Source organism: Python bivittatus, unplaced genomic scaffold (assembly GCF_059951505.1).
Source record: "Python bivittatus isolate LINGU-HERP-01145 unplaced genomic scaffold, Pbiv_v1 ctg000340_np1212, whole genome shotgun sequence".
Classification (NCBI taxonomy): Eukaryota; Metazoa; Chordata; class Lepidosauria; order Squamata; family Pythonidae; genus Python; species Python bivittatus.
In genome coordinates, this window is record NW_028277056.1 from 4248526 (window position 1) to 4266391 (window position 17866).

At 47.0% G+C, this 17866-nt stretch overlaps 1 protein-coding gene across 2 annotated transcripts in view; it reads left to right on the forward strand.

The window, feature by feature from the left end:
* Positions 1-133: 133 nt before the first annotated feature.
* The window catches only part of MOGAT2 (monoacylglycerol O-acyltransferase 2), a 35597-nt gene continuing 17864 nt past the window's right edge, over positions 134-17866 (forward strand). Inside the window, exons 1-2 of one of the 2 annotated variants that reach the window (XM_088140455.1) lie at positions 134-298; positions 14579-14757. In XM_088140455.1, coding sequence (XP_087996581.1) covers positions 205-298; positions 14579-14757 — 273 coding nt within the window. In that variant the 5' untranslated portion in view covers positions 134-204. Of the gene's footprint in view, positions 299-7385; positions 7577-14578; positions 14758-17866 lie in introns of those variants that run through there. The other variant, XM_088140454.1, reaches the window with a different exon arrangement.

Consider the following 17866-nt stretch of genomic DNA (forward strand, 5'->3'; position numbering starts at 1 on the left):
CACACTTCGTCAGGTCCAGCGTGCCAAAAGGGGCTGAGTTTCCTCCAGGTTTCCACATGAATTATTCACCGTAATTGCTCCCAGCACCGTGCTCCTCCTTAACGGCCAGAGACCACAGACTTTGCCCCTTCCTCCTGTCCCCGATGATCTTGCAGTGCTGGATCAGCTCCTTCAGCCTGAAGACGGTGGGACTCGGCCGCTGCGATGAAGGTTGAATTTGCACCTCGCCGCATCCCTTTGCAGAGGAGGCTTCAAACGGCTTCAGTTCTTCAATGGGTCTTCAGCTCCTTGTGCCTCGGTAAAAAGACTGACTTTGTTCCTCCAATTATGGGCCCGTTTTTAAGGTTGAGGGGTGGGGGGAAGGGAGGGGGCTGTCTTTTGGAGGGGGGCTGGAAAATCTCCTCTAGCAGCTTCACCTCCCATCAAGATTGAGTGATACGCTTTGGAGCATCTCTGAGATTGACAGTGATCGGTTTTGTAAGCTCGGTGGGGCAGGGACCTGCCTTTCTGGCTTGTGGGACATGTCCTGGATGAAATTCTATCATGGCAGGCAGGAAAAAAATCTGCATTTTCACTCACCCCCAGCACTCATTGGATTTACCAAAAGAGAATCTGGATGCCGAGGTTTTTTCAGGGGCTAAGAGAAGGTTGGTGAAATTCCCACAGCTGGAATATGGTGCATTGCCAAGCTGTGTGTGTGTGTGTGTGAATGTCTTTGCTTTGCTTTTATTGTATTGGTTAGATGAGTGTTTCTCAACCTCGGCGACTTTAAGCTGTGTGGACTTCAACTCCCAGAATTCTGGGAGCAAGGCTGGCTGGGGAATTCTGGGAGTTGAAGTCCACACATCTTAATATGGCCAAGGTTGAGAACACTGTTCTAGATTCTGTTTTTAATGCCCAGTCTAGTCCATATCCCTGACATATCCTGTTGGCCTCCCATCCAACTAACTGATTACTACTAACTAACTACTACTAACTGAGTCCAAGTCAGTTTAGCCTTTTGAAATCCGACACGGTTGGTTTTCAGTTCAAAATGGGTTCTGTCCTAGAGCATTAAAAATGAAATTCTTCCCTCCCCTACATAGAGATCAGAAGGAATGGATCCACTCTGACCACATGGGAAAACAGTTTTCTCCAAGTTGGTTCTCCAAACAGTTTGACTACCATTGTCACTGCCCAGACTTTCCCCTGGCAGCCGTGTCATAAAATAGGCTTACCACTCTGGGGGAATGTGGTAATTCCCTAATATTTGGGTCACAGGGACATCTTTAGAATTCTCTTTTCTTACCTTGCTATTGATGGGCACACACTATAGTACAGTGATTTCCATGACCTGAATCCAGTGCCAAACTAAGCCATGATTTGTTGACTAAGCTAGCATGCCTTGGGTTCACACCGCGTACTAAGCCATACCCTGACTCAGGATCCACAGTGGCTGGTTTCACACAATACACAGCTTAAACCACCTTATGACTTAGTGCTTTGGGTGAAGGAAGGTTTCAGCTTCTTTCATGGCAAAATGTAGGCTTGCCATGGTTGCAGTTCTCCAACATACACCTCCCAGCTGTGTTCACACAGCAGACTTAACCAGGTCAGATAAAGACCGACCAGCTGCATTCACACCATATGCTACGCTGAGTTGCTGAGCCTGGTTTGGTTTGGTTTCCAGCATGGGCCTTGTGCGAATTCAGCCCATTTACTCAGTTGAAGGTTCCTTGTGCAAAAACAGGCAACGAGTTAACTCACAATCAGGTTACACACGCTCGGTGGGCACTATAATCCACGTTCTGTATTTAGATGGGCATTTGTAAATTCAGGTGAGAAATCAGTTGCGGCAGCCGAGTTAATTTTGCTACTATCGTCCTTGTCGGTCAAGTTCGGGGCAGAGAGGTTAAGATTTTGCCTAAGTTTAATGCACACTCATACCATTGCCAGATCGGTGGAGTAAAACTTCCATTTTTCAGCAAAGTCTTTTTTTCATTTTCCCTGTCTCTCTTTCTGCTCTCACACACGTTATTTTCTGAAAAATGCTGGACAGCACCCCTGAACAGTTACCACTCCATCTTTCTGTTCAGTACTAGAAAAGTTTGGACAGATCCCCAGCAACATGTAGTAAAAAACTGAGCTTGGGACTCTGCAATTTGATGGACGCGTCTTGTTGTTTTCTTGCCATCTTCTTTTTCAATTTTCCAGTCAAACTTACAATCTTCAAAATTTCCTGGTGGTCTCCCTTCCAATTAGTTTTATAGGCCAGACAGGTCAACCTGGAGCTGACACTCTTCCTCTAAACACTCTCAAATACAGCTACAGAATGCAAAAGAACAATCAGGAGAAAAGAAATGAATTAATCCCACACCCATTTAGAAATCCAAGAGGGAGTTCACTGTCTTTGATGTACTGGGGGTATTTAAAATAAAATATCAAGTTTTAAGAGCTGTGGTTGGTGGCTGAGCTGAGTAAGCCTCTGTTCCTGAAGGTGGAAATGTAGCCACATTAAAAATGGATGTCTCTTTCCTTCTCTGGGTATACAAAGAGACGTACCAAGAATATGTTGTATTCTTAACAAAACCAAACAAGAAGCTATTTTAAACTACAGGGAGAGATGCAGCGCCGAAACACATAGACACAGTTACACACTCACAGGCTTCTAGAAAAAAGCACACACAACATCGTACCTAATTTTTACTCCTTCTCTTTAGGAGATGAGAAGGCATGGGAAATCAAAGAGATGTGCTTAGGAAATTGTGTTAAATTTCTAGGAAACAGACTGTTTGTCCATAGAACAGGACAGTAGAACAATAAGCCAGTTAAAAACAAGGGCATTCATGGGGAGGTGGTCAAAAAAGTCAAAATGGCAGCCACGTCCACATGATCAAAGCCCTAACACTTCTTAAAAGGCACCCCTGCTTAAAACTCCCTTTGATGCAACTGTATCTAGAACAGGGTTTATCAGCCTTAGCAACTTTAAGATGTGTGGACTTCAACTCCCAGAATTCCCCAGATGGCATGTGCCACTTACTTCTCCAAGGTCATCTCTGTTGTTCTCTCGTGTGTTGTGTGAACACAGCCACTGTTGATCGACTGGGCGTATCCATGGCCACAATTGCCTCTTTAAAAATAAATTATCCTTTTCTAGATCGAAATGGGTCATGGCCCCAAGTCAGCGGTGAGTTTCACAACTGAACTCTTGGACACGGCTAAAGGTGCCCTTTGCACCATCAAATTCTGGATCTAAAATTGGTTGGAGGCACCATTGCTCAATCTCCTTCAAAAGAGCGAGAGAATCTCATTCCGCAGAAAAGGATAATTTCTCTTATGGGAGAAATGGATTTTGTTTCCTGGGTCTTCCAGCTGTTTGGCCCTTTGCTCCGCTGCCTTGGGGTACCTCTCACTCCCACCCTCTGTACTTTTAGCTCCTTCTTCCAATTTGTAAAATGAACCCGTTGTCAAAGGAATATTATGTGAGTCAACCTTCAGACTTTGTGATGTGGGTGCAATCCACTCCTTACCGGATAAGGCGAGAGTCAGAACTTGGCCGCAATCACCGCTTGCCATCAAAGAAGAGGGTTATTAACTAGCTAATCTGAACATTAGTGTAACTTGCACACTCGCCTGGGCAGATAAGGGCAATTTCCTTATCTGGTGGTGTCCTTGTGATGGAAGCTGTCCTATGGATGGTGCGTGGAGAAGGTTGAGGCAACCAGAGAAATGTGCAAGGAGGTCGTTGTCATGACTTGCATTTCAACAATGCTCATGTGCAGAACATTCATGCCCGTGTCTGTCTCTGGAGAAGGCCAGTGAGATTCCCTGGGAATTGTTGAATATTTTCTGGTTGCTGAAAAGAAACAGAGACGGACTGTGATCGTCTTCTTTCTTGGCTGGTGTTTGGTTATCCACTCTGAAGAACAGATGGGCAGTCAGGGGCTTTCTAGGTGTTGCTTAATTCCAAGTCTGATCATTGACATCTGCAGAGCCACGGGTTCCCCATCTCCACACCAGATTGGCCTTTCCTCTGATCTTGCAAGGTTTCCCTTATTTCAGAGCATGCGATGCTCCAGATGTTGCTGGACTACATCTTCCATTACCCCTCGCCGCTGCCCATGATGACAGGGTTGCTGGGAGCTGTGTTCGTCAGCATCAGGAGAGCCAGATTCCCCCTCTGTGCAGAAAGTGGCTTTTTCCCATCAGAATTTCTTTTCTGAGTTAGAAGCTCCATGTCCGAGGATGAAGAACTGCACAGGCTGCTGATGTCAAGGACAAGGAGGTCTTCAGCACTGGAACTGATCAAGCACAACCCCAACCGCAACTGGGTTGCTGATTCAGACCCAAGAGTACAGTAGATGGGGATGTTTTTCATCTGTTCAATCTTCTTCCAGCGCAGCCATGAGATGGAAGCCAGAAACTTTTGCAATTATCCAATTTTCACTGACTCATCCTCCTCGGCACAGTCTATCGTTTATCTAACTGGTAGCCAATGGAAACAAGCCAACTTCAACTCATCATTTACCAAGGAAGCTTGTTCGGATTAATTGTCGTTAAGATGAAACACAATTCAGACTTTAGATGAGGCCTACCCTGCAGCAAATCTCAGACCGCAGAGGAAAGGCGGCTGGTGGATGAAGCACGACTGAAAACCAAGGACTGCAAAGCCTTTGGCCGAACATCTGGACAACATTCACATCTGGACTGCAAAGCCTTTGGCTGAACACTAGATGGCAGGGAAGAGATTCAAAGAAGCTTAACTCTTCCCTACCATCTTGTGAGGGAGTATATTTCTACATCCCAGATCTGGCATATTTTCCTCCCTGTTCAACTTCATTCTGTTTGTTTCCATCCACTGTTTTCCCCCTCTCCTCCCAAGGACCAACCCCTCCTCCTGGCCTGGTTGGATGTTTGTTTATTTGCCATTCCTGAAAACCCCACATTTTTCCACTGAGCATGCAGAAGAGAGAAACAGGAGCCAAAAGGACCATCTTTGAAATCCACAGAGCTAAGGCCAAGGATTCAGAGGCATTCCCTTAACATTAGTTTTTACTCTGTAAAAGTAGTTTTTACTCTGTAAAAGATGTAATCAGTGTTTTTCAAACCGGGCAACTTTAAGACATGCGGACGTCTTTGAAGTCTGCACATCTTAAAGTTGCCCGGTTTGAAAAACACTGACATACAGTTTAACCCTGACTTGATTTTCAGAAATTAACCTGAGATGGGGACAAACATCCATATTGGCTGGAGATGCTATTAAAAGCTGCATTGCAAGAATTAACTCAGCCGTCTTATTGGGGTTAATATATGGAGCTGCAAACCCCCCACCACCACCATACATCTCCCTGCTGTCTTATCTTCTCCCTTAATAATTTGCCTCTGTTATTTTATACAGCGGGGCGTGTCGTGCGACAAAGCCACTTTTGCAGGAGAAAGGCACGCTGCGCAAGTCTTATGAACCCTCCCGCTGTCCTCGGACACAGAGGCTTCTTATGTGCAGAGGCTAACAAAAGTCCTGTTGGTGCTTTCTCCTGGTCTAGTATAGAAGATAGGAGCTTCAGGGAAGCTGGGTCTATTATTAAAAGCACCAGCAGCCCATCAGCTGGAAGGGACGTGGGTTTAAAAGAGGGTGAAAGCATCTCTCCTGTTCCTAAGGAGGTGGTGTTTTTTTCCTTTCTTAATTTTATTTTACTTATTGATGAATGGACTGACAGCTTTGATTAATTCTAAGTGGGTACAGGCGCAAAAGCTACAAGCAAACGTACTTGGAAACCCGTTTTCCTAACCCAAATGGTGCTCGTTTCCAAGCAGGATGAGCAGAATTGGCTGAGGTTGAAAAAGTTAACAGGGTCCACTTGGAAAGGTGCTTGGATGGGAGACCACTGGGAGATCACTAAAGCATGACGTTGTCAAAAGGTCTCAGAACAAGGCCGTGGCAAACGTCTTTTATTCTCTCACCAAGAACGTGACATGGATGTGGCCTTGAAGTCCCCAGAAGTCAACTCAACCTGAGTCGATGTTACAAAGGCCCTCCCAGGATTTTCAGGGGGGCGCAGCTGGTCCTCCCTGTAATTGAACTATTGAAGCCTTGTCATCAAGACTTAATGCATTTTATGCACGGATTTATAAAACTTTAACTGAAAAATCCAAGTTACAGAACAGGACTTGGGGGCCCACATGGACAAAAGGGGGTGGAAGCTGATCTGTCTGACCCCCCAGAAAGCTACATTGGGAAGGATTGGCTACAAGAGAAGTATAATTTCTCCATTTTTGAAAAGGCATTTTTTCCCACTAAGCAAAATGACACTATACGTTTCCCTTTGGCACAGATGTCGCCATATTTTCCCCTGACCAAGTTTTTTCTTTCTAAGACAGATACCTAAGCAGAAAATTCCCCATCCCCATTGCAGCTCCACCAGACTAAAGACTTGCTTGCTGGTGGTTAGTTCTCCCAATGTCTTTTTCTTTGATATATATATTGAAATATACACATACTGAGTTGAAGTCCACGAATCTTAAGGTCGCTAAGGTTGAGAAACACTGCTCTGTGGTTGCAACACATCTCTCTTTTTTCCATAATCTATTCTGCTTCCAACGTCTTCTTCCAAGGTGTACGATGGACAGCGCCCTGGGCGAGACCCCTGCCCAGGTTATGCTACATTATCCTTTTTCTTTTTTTCTATTTGTTCTCGGTCAGCAGGTGGGAAGAGAAGGTTCTTTTGAAATGTCTTTGGAAGAAGGAAAGACACGTAGCAAAGTCTTCATGTGGTTTTTTTCTTAGGGGTGCGTGTGTGTTGTGTAAATGTCCGGTCTTTCATTGTGCAATTCTCTCTGCAGCTGATGGCAGAATGCAAGGCGGGGGGGAGATTAGAAAGGAATGAAACAACAGCTCCAACATTTCTGCCCCCCCGCCCCCCCATATAGGGAACTCCAAAACCAGCCTTCAAAAATGCTCAAGGACTCCGAAGATACGGGGCGGTGGAAAGAAACGTTGGAGAAACCGTAGAGTTGGGCCCGATGGAAGACTCTCACCCAGGAAGGGGTCCCTTAGGTGTGCTTTGGGCCATGCATCCTTGGACGGGGGTGGACTAGAAGACCTCCGAGGTCCCTCCCAATGCTAGGACCCTGGGGCACAGGAGGGCGGAGTGCTTCAAAAGGGGGCTGGGAAGAGGAGACAGTGCCCCAGCAGGAAGCCGGTGCCTCTTGACCTCCTTGCAAGTTTCTGCTGCTCTTTGGTGGGGTGGAGGAGACGGTTCCTCCATGAGCGACGAAGCAGGAGTTCATCACCCACCCCTACACACTTAATCAGGTCCAGCGTGCCAAAAGGGGCTGAGTTTCCTCCAGGTTTCCACATGAATTACTCACCGTAATTGCTCCCAGCACCGTGCTCCTCCTTAACGGCCAGAGACCACAGACTTTGCCCCTTCCTCCTGTCCCCGATGATCTTGCAGTGCTGGATCAGCTCCTTCAGCCTGAAGACGGTGGGACTCGGCCGCTGCGATGAAGGTTGAATTTGCACCTCGCCGCATCCCTTTGCAGAGGAGGCTTCAAACGGCTTCAGTTCTTCAATGGGTCTTCAGCTTCTTGTGCCTCGGTAAAAAGACTGACTTTGTTCCTCCAATTATGGGCCCGTTTTTAAGAGCTTGAAGGTTGGGGGGGGGGAGGGAGGGGGCTGTCTTTTGGAGGGGGGCTGGAAAATCTCCTCTAGCAGCTTCACCTCCCATCAAGATTGAGTGATACGCTTTGGAGCATCTCTGAGATTGACAGTGATCGGTTTTGTAAGCTCGGTGGGGCAGGGACCTGCCTTTCTGGCTTGTGGGACATGTCCTGGATGAAATTGCATCATGGCAGGCAGGAAAAAAATCTGCATTTTCACTCACCCCCAGCACTCATTGGATTTACCAAAAGAGAATCTGGATGCCGAGGTTTTTTCAGGGGCTAAGAGAAGGTTGGTGAAATTCCCACAGCTGGAATATGGTGCATTGCCAAGCTGTGTGTGTGTGTGTGTGCGTGTGCATGTGTGTGAATGTCTTTGCTTTGCTTTTATTGTATTGGTTAGATCATGCTGGCTGGGGAATTCTGGGAGTTGAAGTCCACACAGCTTAAAGTCGCCGAGGTTGAGAAACACTGGGTTAGATGTGCATCCTGCTTTTGCTCCAAGACCTCAACCCAGATGAAATTCATTTCATCCCCATCCCCAACAACCCTGTGAGGTAGGCTGGGGCGACTGGCCCAAAATCACCCAGACAGCTTCCGTGGGAAAAACGGACAACCGCACCGTAATGTAAGGATTATACCGTACAACCTTCCTCCAGAGGTCTGGAATCACTGTGTCTTCTTGCACATTCCTTAAATCCCAAGAGAGAATTTCTTGAGGGTTTTTCCCCCCCAGCAGCCGTGTGATTGTCATAGGGGAGGGGAAATCCCGTCCTTAGAGAAATGTGGAAAACTCTCTTCCCCGAACGCAGCAGGGAAGGCCAACAGATCATTGGTAACCCTGCTGCTATCGTCCGAAATGGCCCAGCGAGATGTTCTGCCGCAGAAGAAACGAGCAGGGTCAGCTTGGAAGAGGAGATCGAGGGGGATCTCCTTGTCCCAAACCTCTCACATCCCATATTTCCATGCTCGCTTGCATGGAAAACCATGCGCATCTACAGGAATATATATCTCTGCAGAGAGCGGACCCTGCATGGTTGGACTTGTCTGTACAGAAGAATATTTGGGGAGAAACTTGGCACAAAGAGGCAGAACTGGTTTGACCAGGCTGCAGATACATGTTTAAAAAGGAGCCAAGAAGCTTCAGAATAGAAGACAACATTAGAATTTCAGTTCAGGAATAATCATCTTGAAAGGATCAATCTGAAAAGGAAGGCCAGCACCAGTGTTTCTCAACCTTGGGAACTTTAAGATGTGTGGACTTCAACTCCCAGAATTCCCTAGCCAGCAGGGCTGGCTAGGGAATTCTGGGAGTTGAAGTCCACACATCTTAAAGTTCCCAAGGTTGAGAAACACTGGCCCATACTCTGCAAAATTGATTTAGCACTTCTGGTGAGCACAGCACCTCCGTTTCGTGAAAGATGCCCGGCTTGATCCGGCTCATTAAGGCAGCTGCATCTTTTCACAGGCTTGTGCAGAAGCCTGCCAAAAAAAAAAAAACCAAGTTGCTTTCATAAGGAGCAAGGACACTGTAGCAGCAGGAGAGACCGATTGCTACTTCTGAATCAGTCCTGAAGACAAACAGGTGGAAATGCCCAAGCCAGAGACGTTTGAAGAGGGGCCGAAGAGAGAGCGGTGTGGATTTTTATTTTTATTTTTTTGCTAATGCTAGAGGCCTCTGGCCTAAGCAAGAAATTGCGTCTCTCAGTGCAAAGGACAGAGAAGGGTGTGTTTTACAGCGTAAGGAAAAAAGAGCAATTATTGATAAATCCCTGACAATGATTCCAAACTGCTGCTCGCTTTGGGGTTAAAGGAGCTTCTCTGGACGTGCCGCTTTGGGGGAGCAATTTAACGATGCGTTAAGTCTTTGAAGATACCGATGAGAAATAAGGCTCATCTCAGAACGCTTCTGCTTAGATCAAAAGTAAAATCTTTAAGGCGAGTTTGACTCCTGCAAGGCCCTGTAGTTTTTCTGGCAACGTGGAAGTGGGTTTCCGTTATTTTCTTCCAGCGTGTTTTTTTCAACTTCTTAGACTAGCCCAGGGTTTCTCAACCTCGGCCACTTTAAGATGGGTGGACTTCAACTCCCAGAATTCCCCAGCCGGGCTAGCCTATCGGTGGGGGATTTCCTGCTGGTCTCTTATCCAACTCTACATAGTTTTTTTTTCTCCCTGAGATTAACCAAGGCCAGACGTTGTCACTGAAGTGAGCGCTAGGTGCAACACCCTTAATTTCAGCTTAGTTGGATTTGAGAGAAACCAGTGAAGGTGGCCTAAAGTGCAGACTTGTATTTATATACTATATTTTTATCCTGCCTTTATTTTGCTCAACTCTAGTCAGCATACATACCTTATGCTCCTGACTCCTGTTTCCCCCACAACAACAACCCTACGAGGTAGGCTGGGCTGAGAGACAGAGGGAGGAACTGGCCCAAGGTCCCCCAGCTGGCTTCTGTGCCCAAGGCAGGATTAGAACTCACAACCTCCGGGTTTCTAGCCTGGTGCTTTCAACCACTGCACCAAGCTGAAACCGAGTCTTGCTACAGGTCATGCTCCTCTTTTTAAAAACTGGAGCAGTTTGGAGGAAAGATTGGGTCAGATCACTTTGTAAATCAGGGCTGGGTTAGTTCGGGGCTCGGGGGTCGAGTCCCCCAACATGCTTAACTAAGTCAGGTGAAGATCCAGCAGTTCTCTTCGCACACAATTTGCTACGCTTGGTTATTGTTAACCTTGGCTAGGGTTTTGTTGTGGCTTAGACTGAGTGAATCCGGGCTGAGGGTTTAGTTTATGGTTCTTCGGTGTTGTGTGAACCCAGGAAACAATGAATAAAATTAAAATCATGGTTCTCTTGCACCTGAGGGCTGTGTTCATACAAGTTCCAGTAGGTTGGTTAAAGATCTAACACACTGTTTCTCAACCCTGGCCACTTTAAGATGTGCGGACTTCAACTCCCAGAATTCCCCAGCCAGCCTTGCTGGCTGGGGAATTCTGGGAGTTGAAGTCCACACGTCTTAAACTTGCTGAGGCTGAGAAACGCTGCTCTAATGGTAGCTAAAGTAAATGAAGGCTTGGCATTGCTGAACACAGCTGCTGTTCTGGAAAATGTCCCGTAATATTTACCATGCCTGTCTCAAGCTTCCGAAAACCTGATTTCCCAGACCGTAGGCTGTTGCCTAGGAAACAGCAAAGGCTTTTCCCCTTTAATTCTTGACATTAGCCAGCATGCCTCTTTTTCTCTCGTGGGGGGCAGGATTAATGTTTTCCTCAAGCAGTGATGCTCAGTATTCTTCGCTTGTGACAGCTGAGCCCCGATGCAAACCCAAGGGGGCCCAAGGGGGAGTCGGGTGGTATATAAATGTAAATCATCATCACCAGGAAATAGAAAGACCTGCAAATAGAAGTAGAACGACTGTGGCAAAAGAAAGCAAAGAGAGTCCCAAGAGTAATAGGCGCCTTGGGTGCAATCCCCAAAACATCTGGAGCGCCACTTGGACACCATCGACATTGACAAAATCACCATCAGTCCGTTGCAAAAGGCAGCTTGACTTGGAACAGCTTCCGTCCTGCGATGAGACCTTTAACACCCTCAAACAAGCACATCGGCCTGTCCCGGGTCCTTGGGAAGGACTCGATAGGTGGATAAAGATGCCAAACCCAGTCTAAACATCTGGCTGACTGTGCAATCCACCATAATAAGGCTTTCATTTGGTTGCACTGCATGGCACGCTCAACCGGATTAGCTACTCACTCGAGCAACCCTGTGGTGCAAACCCCATCTTGTGCGCCATGCAAACACAGAATATTGGAACCACGGAAGTGAAGTCGAGGTCATTGACGCCATGAGCTAACTCAGGGTCTCTATTTGGTGCCTAACCCCATCCCTTTGCATGATAGAAAGGACTGGTTTATTCAACTCAATCAGTCACAATGTGGTTAGTGTGCTCAGGGCGTAGTTGTGGTGTGAACCCAACTGTTCTGGCTTTTAAACCAGGGTTTCTGGGTGAGCATGATCTGTTAATCCAGCTGATTGCAGCGTAACCAGCAATGGTTAAACAGGGGAACCAAGACAAGGAATTTGAGCTGGTTTAACTTAACATGACAATTGTAGCATTTAGGCTCTGTTCACCCAACATTCTAATCCATGGTTCTATTAACCATAGTTTACTGAGTTGATCCAACTGCTAAGATTCACACAACACAGACAAACACTGGTTGGGTTTACTCAACAACCTTAGTTTGGTTATGGAATTAACCTGTTTTCTGGGTTGGCTTATACATTGAACCATCAACTAACTGAAAGTCCTGAGTTCATCCAACCTGTGTGAACTCACAAAAAAATTAACCAGGGTTAACACCCACCAAGTTTAGCACGTTGTGAGAACGCATTCTGCTAATTCTTTGTGTAATCTGTTTTAGGCGATTGGCCCAATGAATGCAAGCAAAGCGTATTTTAGCCTCTTCTCTTGTGCAAATCCAGCCCACCACATTGGACCAAATTCTTGATTTCGATTGAGATGTTTGGCAAATTAGGAATATCATGCAAGCTTCGCGGGAGGTGGACCTGTGTGGAGGCCTCTGGCAGAAGCCCTAATGACATCACCCATGCCACGATGTCACTTCCACAGTGATGTCATGGGTTCTAACGGCTACCCATAGGTGCATTCAGATTATACCAACCCCGTGGTTTAGGGAAGGGGGAACAACTGTTCAGTGTTCAGGTGCTCTGTAAAAGGAGGGAAGCTACTGACCCAGGACACGAGCGTGTAAGCTCGTCAGGCCACTTATTTACTTATTTAAAACACATGTTTAACCGCCCATCTTAAAATGGACTCTGGGCGGCTCACATTCCCGCAATAAAAACGAGGTATACAACCCTAAAAACAACAGCCCCAGACCGCAAATGGGAAAACCTGGTGCCACCACCACCTTTTCATCCGCTCTAACTCACCCTACCCTGACCCGTGGGAGAAAAGCCAGACCTTCAGTGCCCTCTGGAGGCTAAAGGGGTGGGGGCCGGTCAGATCTCAAGCGGGAGGGTGTTCCACGGGGCAAGGGCTGCAATGGAAAAGGCACGCTTCTGAGGACCCACAAGATGGCAATGTTTAAGGGGGGGGGACCTGTCTGCTCTGGTGGGACGGACAGATGTCCTCAGGGAGAGGTGGCTCCGGTCCCGTGCCACGCAGGGCTTTAAAGTTAATAACCAGCACCTGGAGCTGCACCTGGAAGGAAACTGGGAACCACCGCAGTTTGTGCAACAAGGGTGTAATGTGGGTGAACCGAGGGGGTGCTCAACACTGCTCACACCACTGCATTCTGGACCCGTTGCAACTTCTGGGTGGTCTTCAAGGGCAGCCCCATGTAGAGTGCGTTGCAGTCATCCAATGGGAAGTGACCAAGGTGTGAGTGATGGTGAGCAGGGCCTCCTGATCCAGGAAGGGGTGTAACTGGTGCACAAGACGGGTCTGTGCAAGTGCCCTCCAGCCACGGCTGCCACCTCCTCCTCAAGCAGGAGCGGCGAGTCCAGGAGGACCCCCAAAGTGCGCCCCAGCTCTGTCCGGGGAAGTGCAGGACGGAAGACCATCAAACCCTTGGAGAAGTGATGGGTTAAGAACCTCATTCCCCCCACACCTTCTCCGGGTGCACCCCAAGCTTCTTGGCCACCTGCTATTTAGACGTGATTTTTAATTTGAAAAGTTAGGAAGCAAAGCACTCCTGCAGTTTCATAGATCTCTGAAGGGAACACGGTTGCAGGAATGCTTCGCCAACATCCCACGGCGATGGTGGAGAAAACCCTGAACACCAGTTTATCTCCTGCCCCAAAATGGGGGTGAGCTGCATTGCACACATTTCAGTACATGCAGAAATAAATGTTCATATAAGCTAGCATGGACTCGATCATGCTATGACCTGCGATCGGTCTTTGACTTTTAATATTGCAAGGCCTTTTGCAACCTGACTTTGTTTTTACCCTCCCAGTAACCCTAAATGTTGAGTCATTTCCCCTTTCCATGGGAGAACTCAAGTGAAAAGGTCGGGGTTTGCGGTCAGCAAAAAATCCATGGCAGCGTTAAGCCAAGAATCAAAGCCACAGTCAGAAGTAGCAACATTTCTGCATTGTAGTTCAGCCAGCTCTGGGGTGTGTTAACCAAAAGAACAAAGGATGAGTGATATTCCGCTTTTGGTATTGGCACACAACTCTGCTTTAGCTGGCTGACCTCAGAAGCAAAGCCAAATTGGGCTTGGAAAGGAGACCACTCGGTGATCCCCAAACCGTAGGCTAGATGGGAGAGCACGACTAAATCCTGCATGAAGGCAGGGTGAAACCACTTCTGTATTGCTGCTAGGATGGTGTCACCGGGTGTCAAGCACCAGTTAAGGGGGTCATTATACCATCCTGACTAAGGTAATTAGTCCTTAGATCTTCCCAGATGTAAAAATGGGCCTTATCAGTCCTGCTTGCTGGCCTGTTAGGAAAACAGATTTAGGATTCCCATGTTTTCCTCACGGCCCCTTAATTATGGAAATCCTGCCCCATAGAAATCAATACATCCATTCCAATTCTCTCCCGCAATTGCACCCAGCACCTTCTGCCTTTTATAGGTTAATTCAGTGTTTCTCAACCTTGGCAAGTTTAAGATAGGCGGACTTCAACTCCCAGAATTCCCCAGCCAGCCTTGCCAAGGTTGAGAAACACTGGCCTAGATCAATAAAGTAGAATTCTGATATTTCTTGTGGTATCGGTTTCCTGACCTGGCCTACCTCCAAGGGCCGGCAGACGGACTGGGCTTGGGAGAGGCCAACACAGGACATCAAAACTGTCCAATGCCTCCGAGAGCCACCTTTCCCTGCTTGCTCCTAGCCTCCTGCTTAGGGTGCAAAATGGGTTAAGAAAGGAATTTGGCTTGGGGGACCCCTGACCGTCCTTCCTTTCCTGTCCCCAGCTCAGTGCTGCATCGCCATCTTCGTCTTCCTCCTCTTCACCCGCTTCTGGCTGATCAGCGCTGTCTACGCCGTGTGGTGGGCCTTGGACTGGGACACCCCAAACAAAGGCGGGAGGAGATTCCGCTGCGTCCGGAATAGCATCGTCTGGCGATACATGAAGGATTATTTCCCCATCACGGTAAGCGTCCCCCGAACCGGGAAGGAGCGCAGACGTCTTTAGGAGAGCCCAGAGGCCAGGCGCATTGTGCAAAAGAGGAAAACTCACGAGCCGGGAGCATTGTGCATAATCTTACCATTGGCGTGTGGGACAAACTCAGTGATGAATGGGTAGCTATTCAGTTTGCACCGGGGGGGTCCCTGGGAAAGGGTGCCAATGAGGGTTACTACCCCATGATTGCACCATGAATATAAAAAAGGAGTGGGGTTTTCATCGCACAACTACCCTTCTGACTTTGTTGATCCACACATACACACACACACACACGTACACACCCACACTGCAGATACCTCTGTTGCACCCCTTACCCACCGTGCATTTTTAGGGCTTTTCAATCTCGCCTGAACGGTCCCCTTTGGATGCCCAAAGCGTGCGACTCGTCGGCCGATAGACATTTGCCCCAACCGCCCGGCAATTTCACAGTTCCCCATCCAATTTGTGGATGGTTTTTTCAGCAGAAGGGGAAAATCCCCAACATCTTCTTGGGAGGCAGAACCCTTTTCTTCGTGGTGACAGGTGCATTCGTACTTGAAAAGCCCCCCAGGAAGAGTTCTGTAATCTTTGCAGGGGCTGAAGGGGTAGTTTTTGCCCTAAAAAATAGCAGACTTCAGGAAGGATGCGAAAATCAAGCAAGCTCATTGAACAGCCATTTTTTGTTTTATTGTTTATTGCCAGTGAACTAAACCACAAACCTGCATTTGTTTTATGAAGTTGTAAACTTCTAACATTATTTGCTCTATCGATTAAAGGTCATTCTTAAAATCAGAGGGGCAGACTGATGGATTGATGGCCCAGCTCAAGAAAATCATGAATTTTACTTCAAGGCAGGGTGCCGATGCAGGAAATGGGTTCATTCAGCACCCAGGCTAAGTGTCTGCCACATCGTGGCTTGTTTGCTTTGGGCCCCTGGGAGGAGTCGGCCCATTGTCACCAGCCTCCCTCCCTCCCCTAGAAAGGGATTCTCCCCAAATAAAATCGAATCAACCGAAATAGCTAAACCAGCAATCCTCAACAGAGCTTCTAAAATTTGTCTAGAAATTCCTTTGTCCGAATGACAAGGAGGGCGAGGTGGGGGTAACATTTGGTTGGGGGACGCCACCCTCTGGTCAAAGATAACATCTGGCACTTCCTGCAGGTTAAAATCATGGCTGGCTGGGGAATTCTGGGAGTTGAAGTCCACCCGTCTTAAAGTTGCCAAGGTTGAGAAACCCTGCCTTAAACAAACTCAGCCTCTTGGTGACACCAGCTCTGACCTTGTTTAGCTTTTCCGTCCAGACTAGTGTTTCTCAACCTTGGTAACTTTCAGATGGGTGGACTTCAACTCCCAGGCTGGCTGGCTGGGGAATTCTGGGAGTTGAAGTCCACTCATCTTAAAGTGGCCAAGTTTGGACAACACTGGTCCAGACACAGCAGTCAGGTGCTGCCCCCTAGTGACACTGTAGGAAAAAATTCAAAAAATCAGGGGTCTGGATTTCAGACCAGGAATATAACACCAAGAAAGAAATAGGAAAGATTCTGCCTTTGGATACAGTCAGTGCTTAATTTCTCTTGCTTGCGATAGTCAAGAGGCTGATTCGAGAGGAGTCCCCTTGGGCCCTTGAATCCTTTCCCATCAAGACGTTTGAGAAACTAGGATAAAACAAACAAACAATGATTTGGGACAGTGGTGGAGAAGAGAGGATGTGAATGAAAAAAACAAGTTAGGGAAACATTTTGGGTGGGCCTTTTTAGTTAAAAAGAAAAATCTCAGAGCGCCTCTGATGAAGTTGCATTTGCTTAAGCCAGTGTTGTCCAAACTTGGCCACTTTAAGATGAGTGGACTTCAACTCCCAGGCTGGCTGGCTGGGGAATTCTGGGAGTTGAAGTCCACTCATCTTAAAGTGGCCAAGTTTGGACAACACTGGCTTAAGATAATGCACAATTCTACCTGGATGCATACAGAGTGGCTCCTTGCATTATTTTGGATTTTAACCCCTATTATTCTTTTCTGTAACAAAATGGTTTATTCCAAAATCATGCAAAGATCAAAGAATTGTAGAATTGAAAGGGACCCTCCGTAACATAGCATTTAATGCAAATATTCTGAAACAACCAAAACATGCAACCTTCCTGCATAATTTTGAAAATTTGAGTCTAAAATGACCAAGCTATGCTAGGACCTTGCTGAACTTTCCCAAACTTTGGTGAAACAAATAGCATTATTCCTCTTAATGTTAGAGTCATTTCTGAATTGGTATCTTCACATATAATTAGCACAGGCGGATTTTACGTAAATTGCTTTTCCTCTCATTTTGGGTAAGGGGCTTCTTCAGTTGCTTCCCAGTTTGATGCTATCTCACGCGCTTCTGGCGTCGCCGATTTTCCTTGTTTGCAATTGTGATTGTAATGGGAACGATTCAGCCTAAAAGGTGGGGTTGTTATTAAATAATAATAGGGCTTAAATTATTAAGTTGTGGTAGTGGTGGGTTGAATGATGAAAGCAATAATGCCTGCAAACTCTGTCTCTTTTGCATGGGTGTTGCAACATTCATTCATTCATTCGTTCGTTCATTCATTCACTCACTCTTCATTCAATTTGTATAGCCACCCATCTCAGCCACGATTAAAAAACATCAATGAAAACAACACATTACAAATAAAATTCCAGAGTCCACTGGAGTTGGGCGGCCAATAAATTTAAACCACAATTGTTGTTGTTGTTGTTCAGTCGTTAAGTTGTGTCCGACTCTTCGTGACCCCATGAACCACATCGCGCCAGGCCTTCCTGTCCTTCACTGCCTCCCTGAGTTTGCTCAGTTTCGTGCTCATTGCTTCAGTGATGCTATCTAACCATCTCATCCTCTGCCGTCCTCTTCTCCTTTTGCCTTCCATCTTTCCCAGCATCAGGGTCTTCTCCAAAGAAATCTCTCTTCGCATTAGGTGACCAAAGTATCTGAGCTTGAGCTTCAGTATCGATCCTTCCAATGAGCAATCAGGGTTGATTTCCTTTAAGATTGACTGGTTTGACCTCCTAGCAGTCCAGGGGACTCTCAAGAGTCTTCTCTGAACAACTTAACACGTTCAGCAGCCG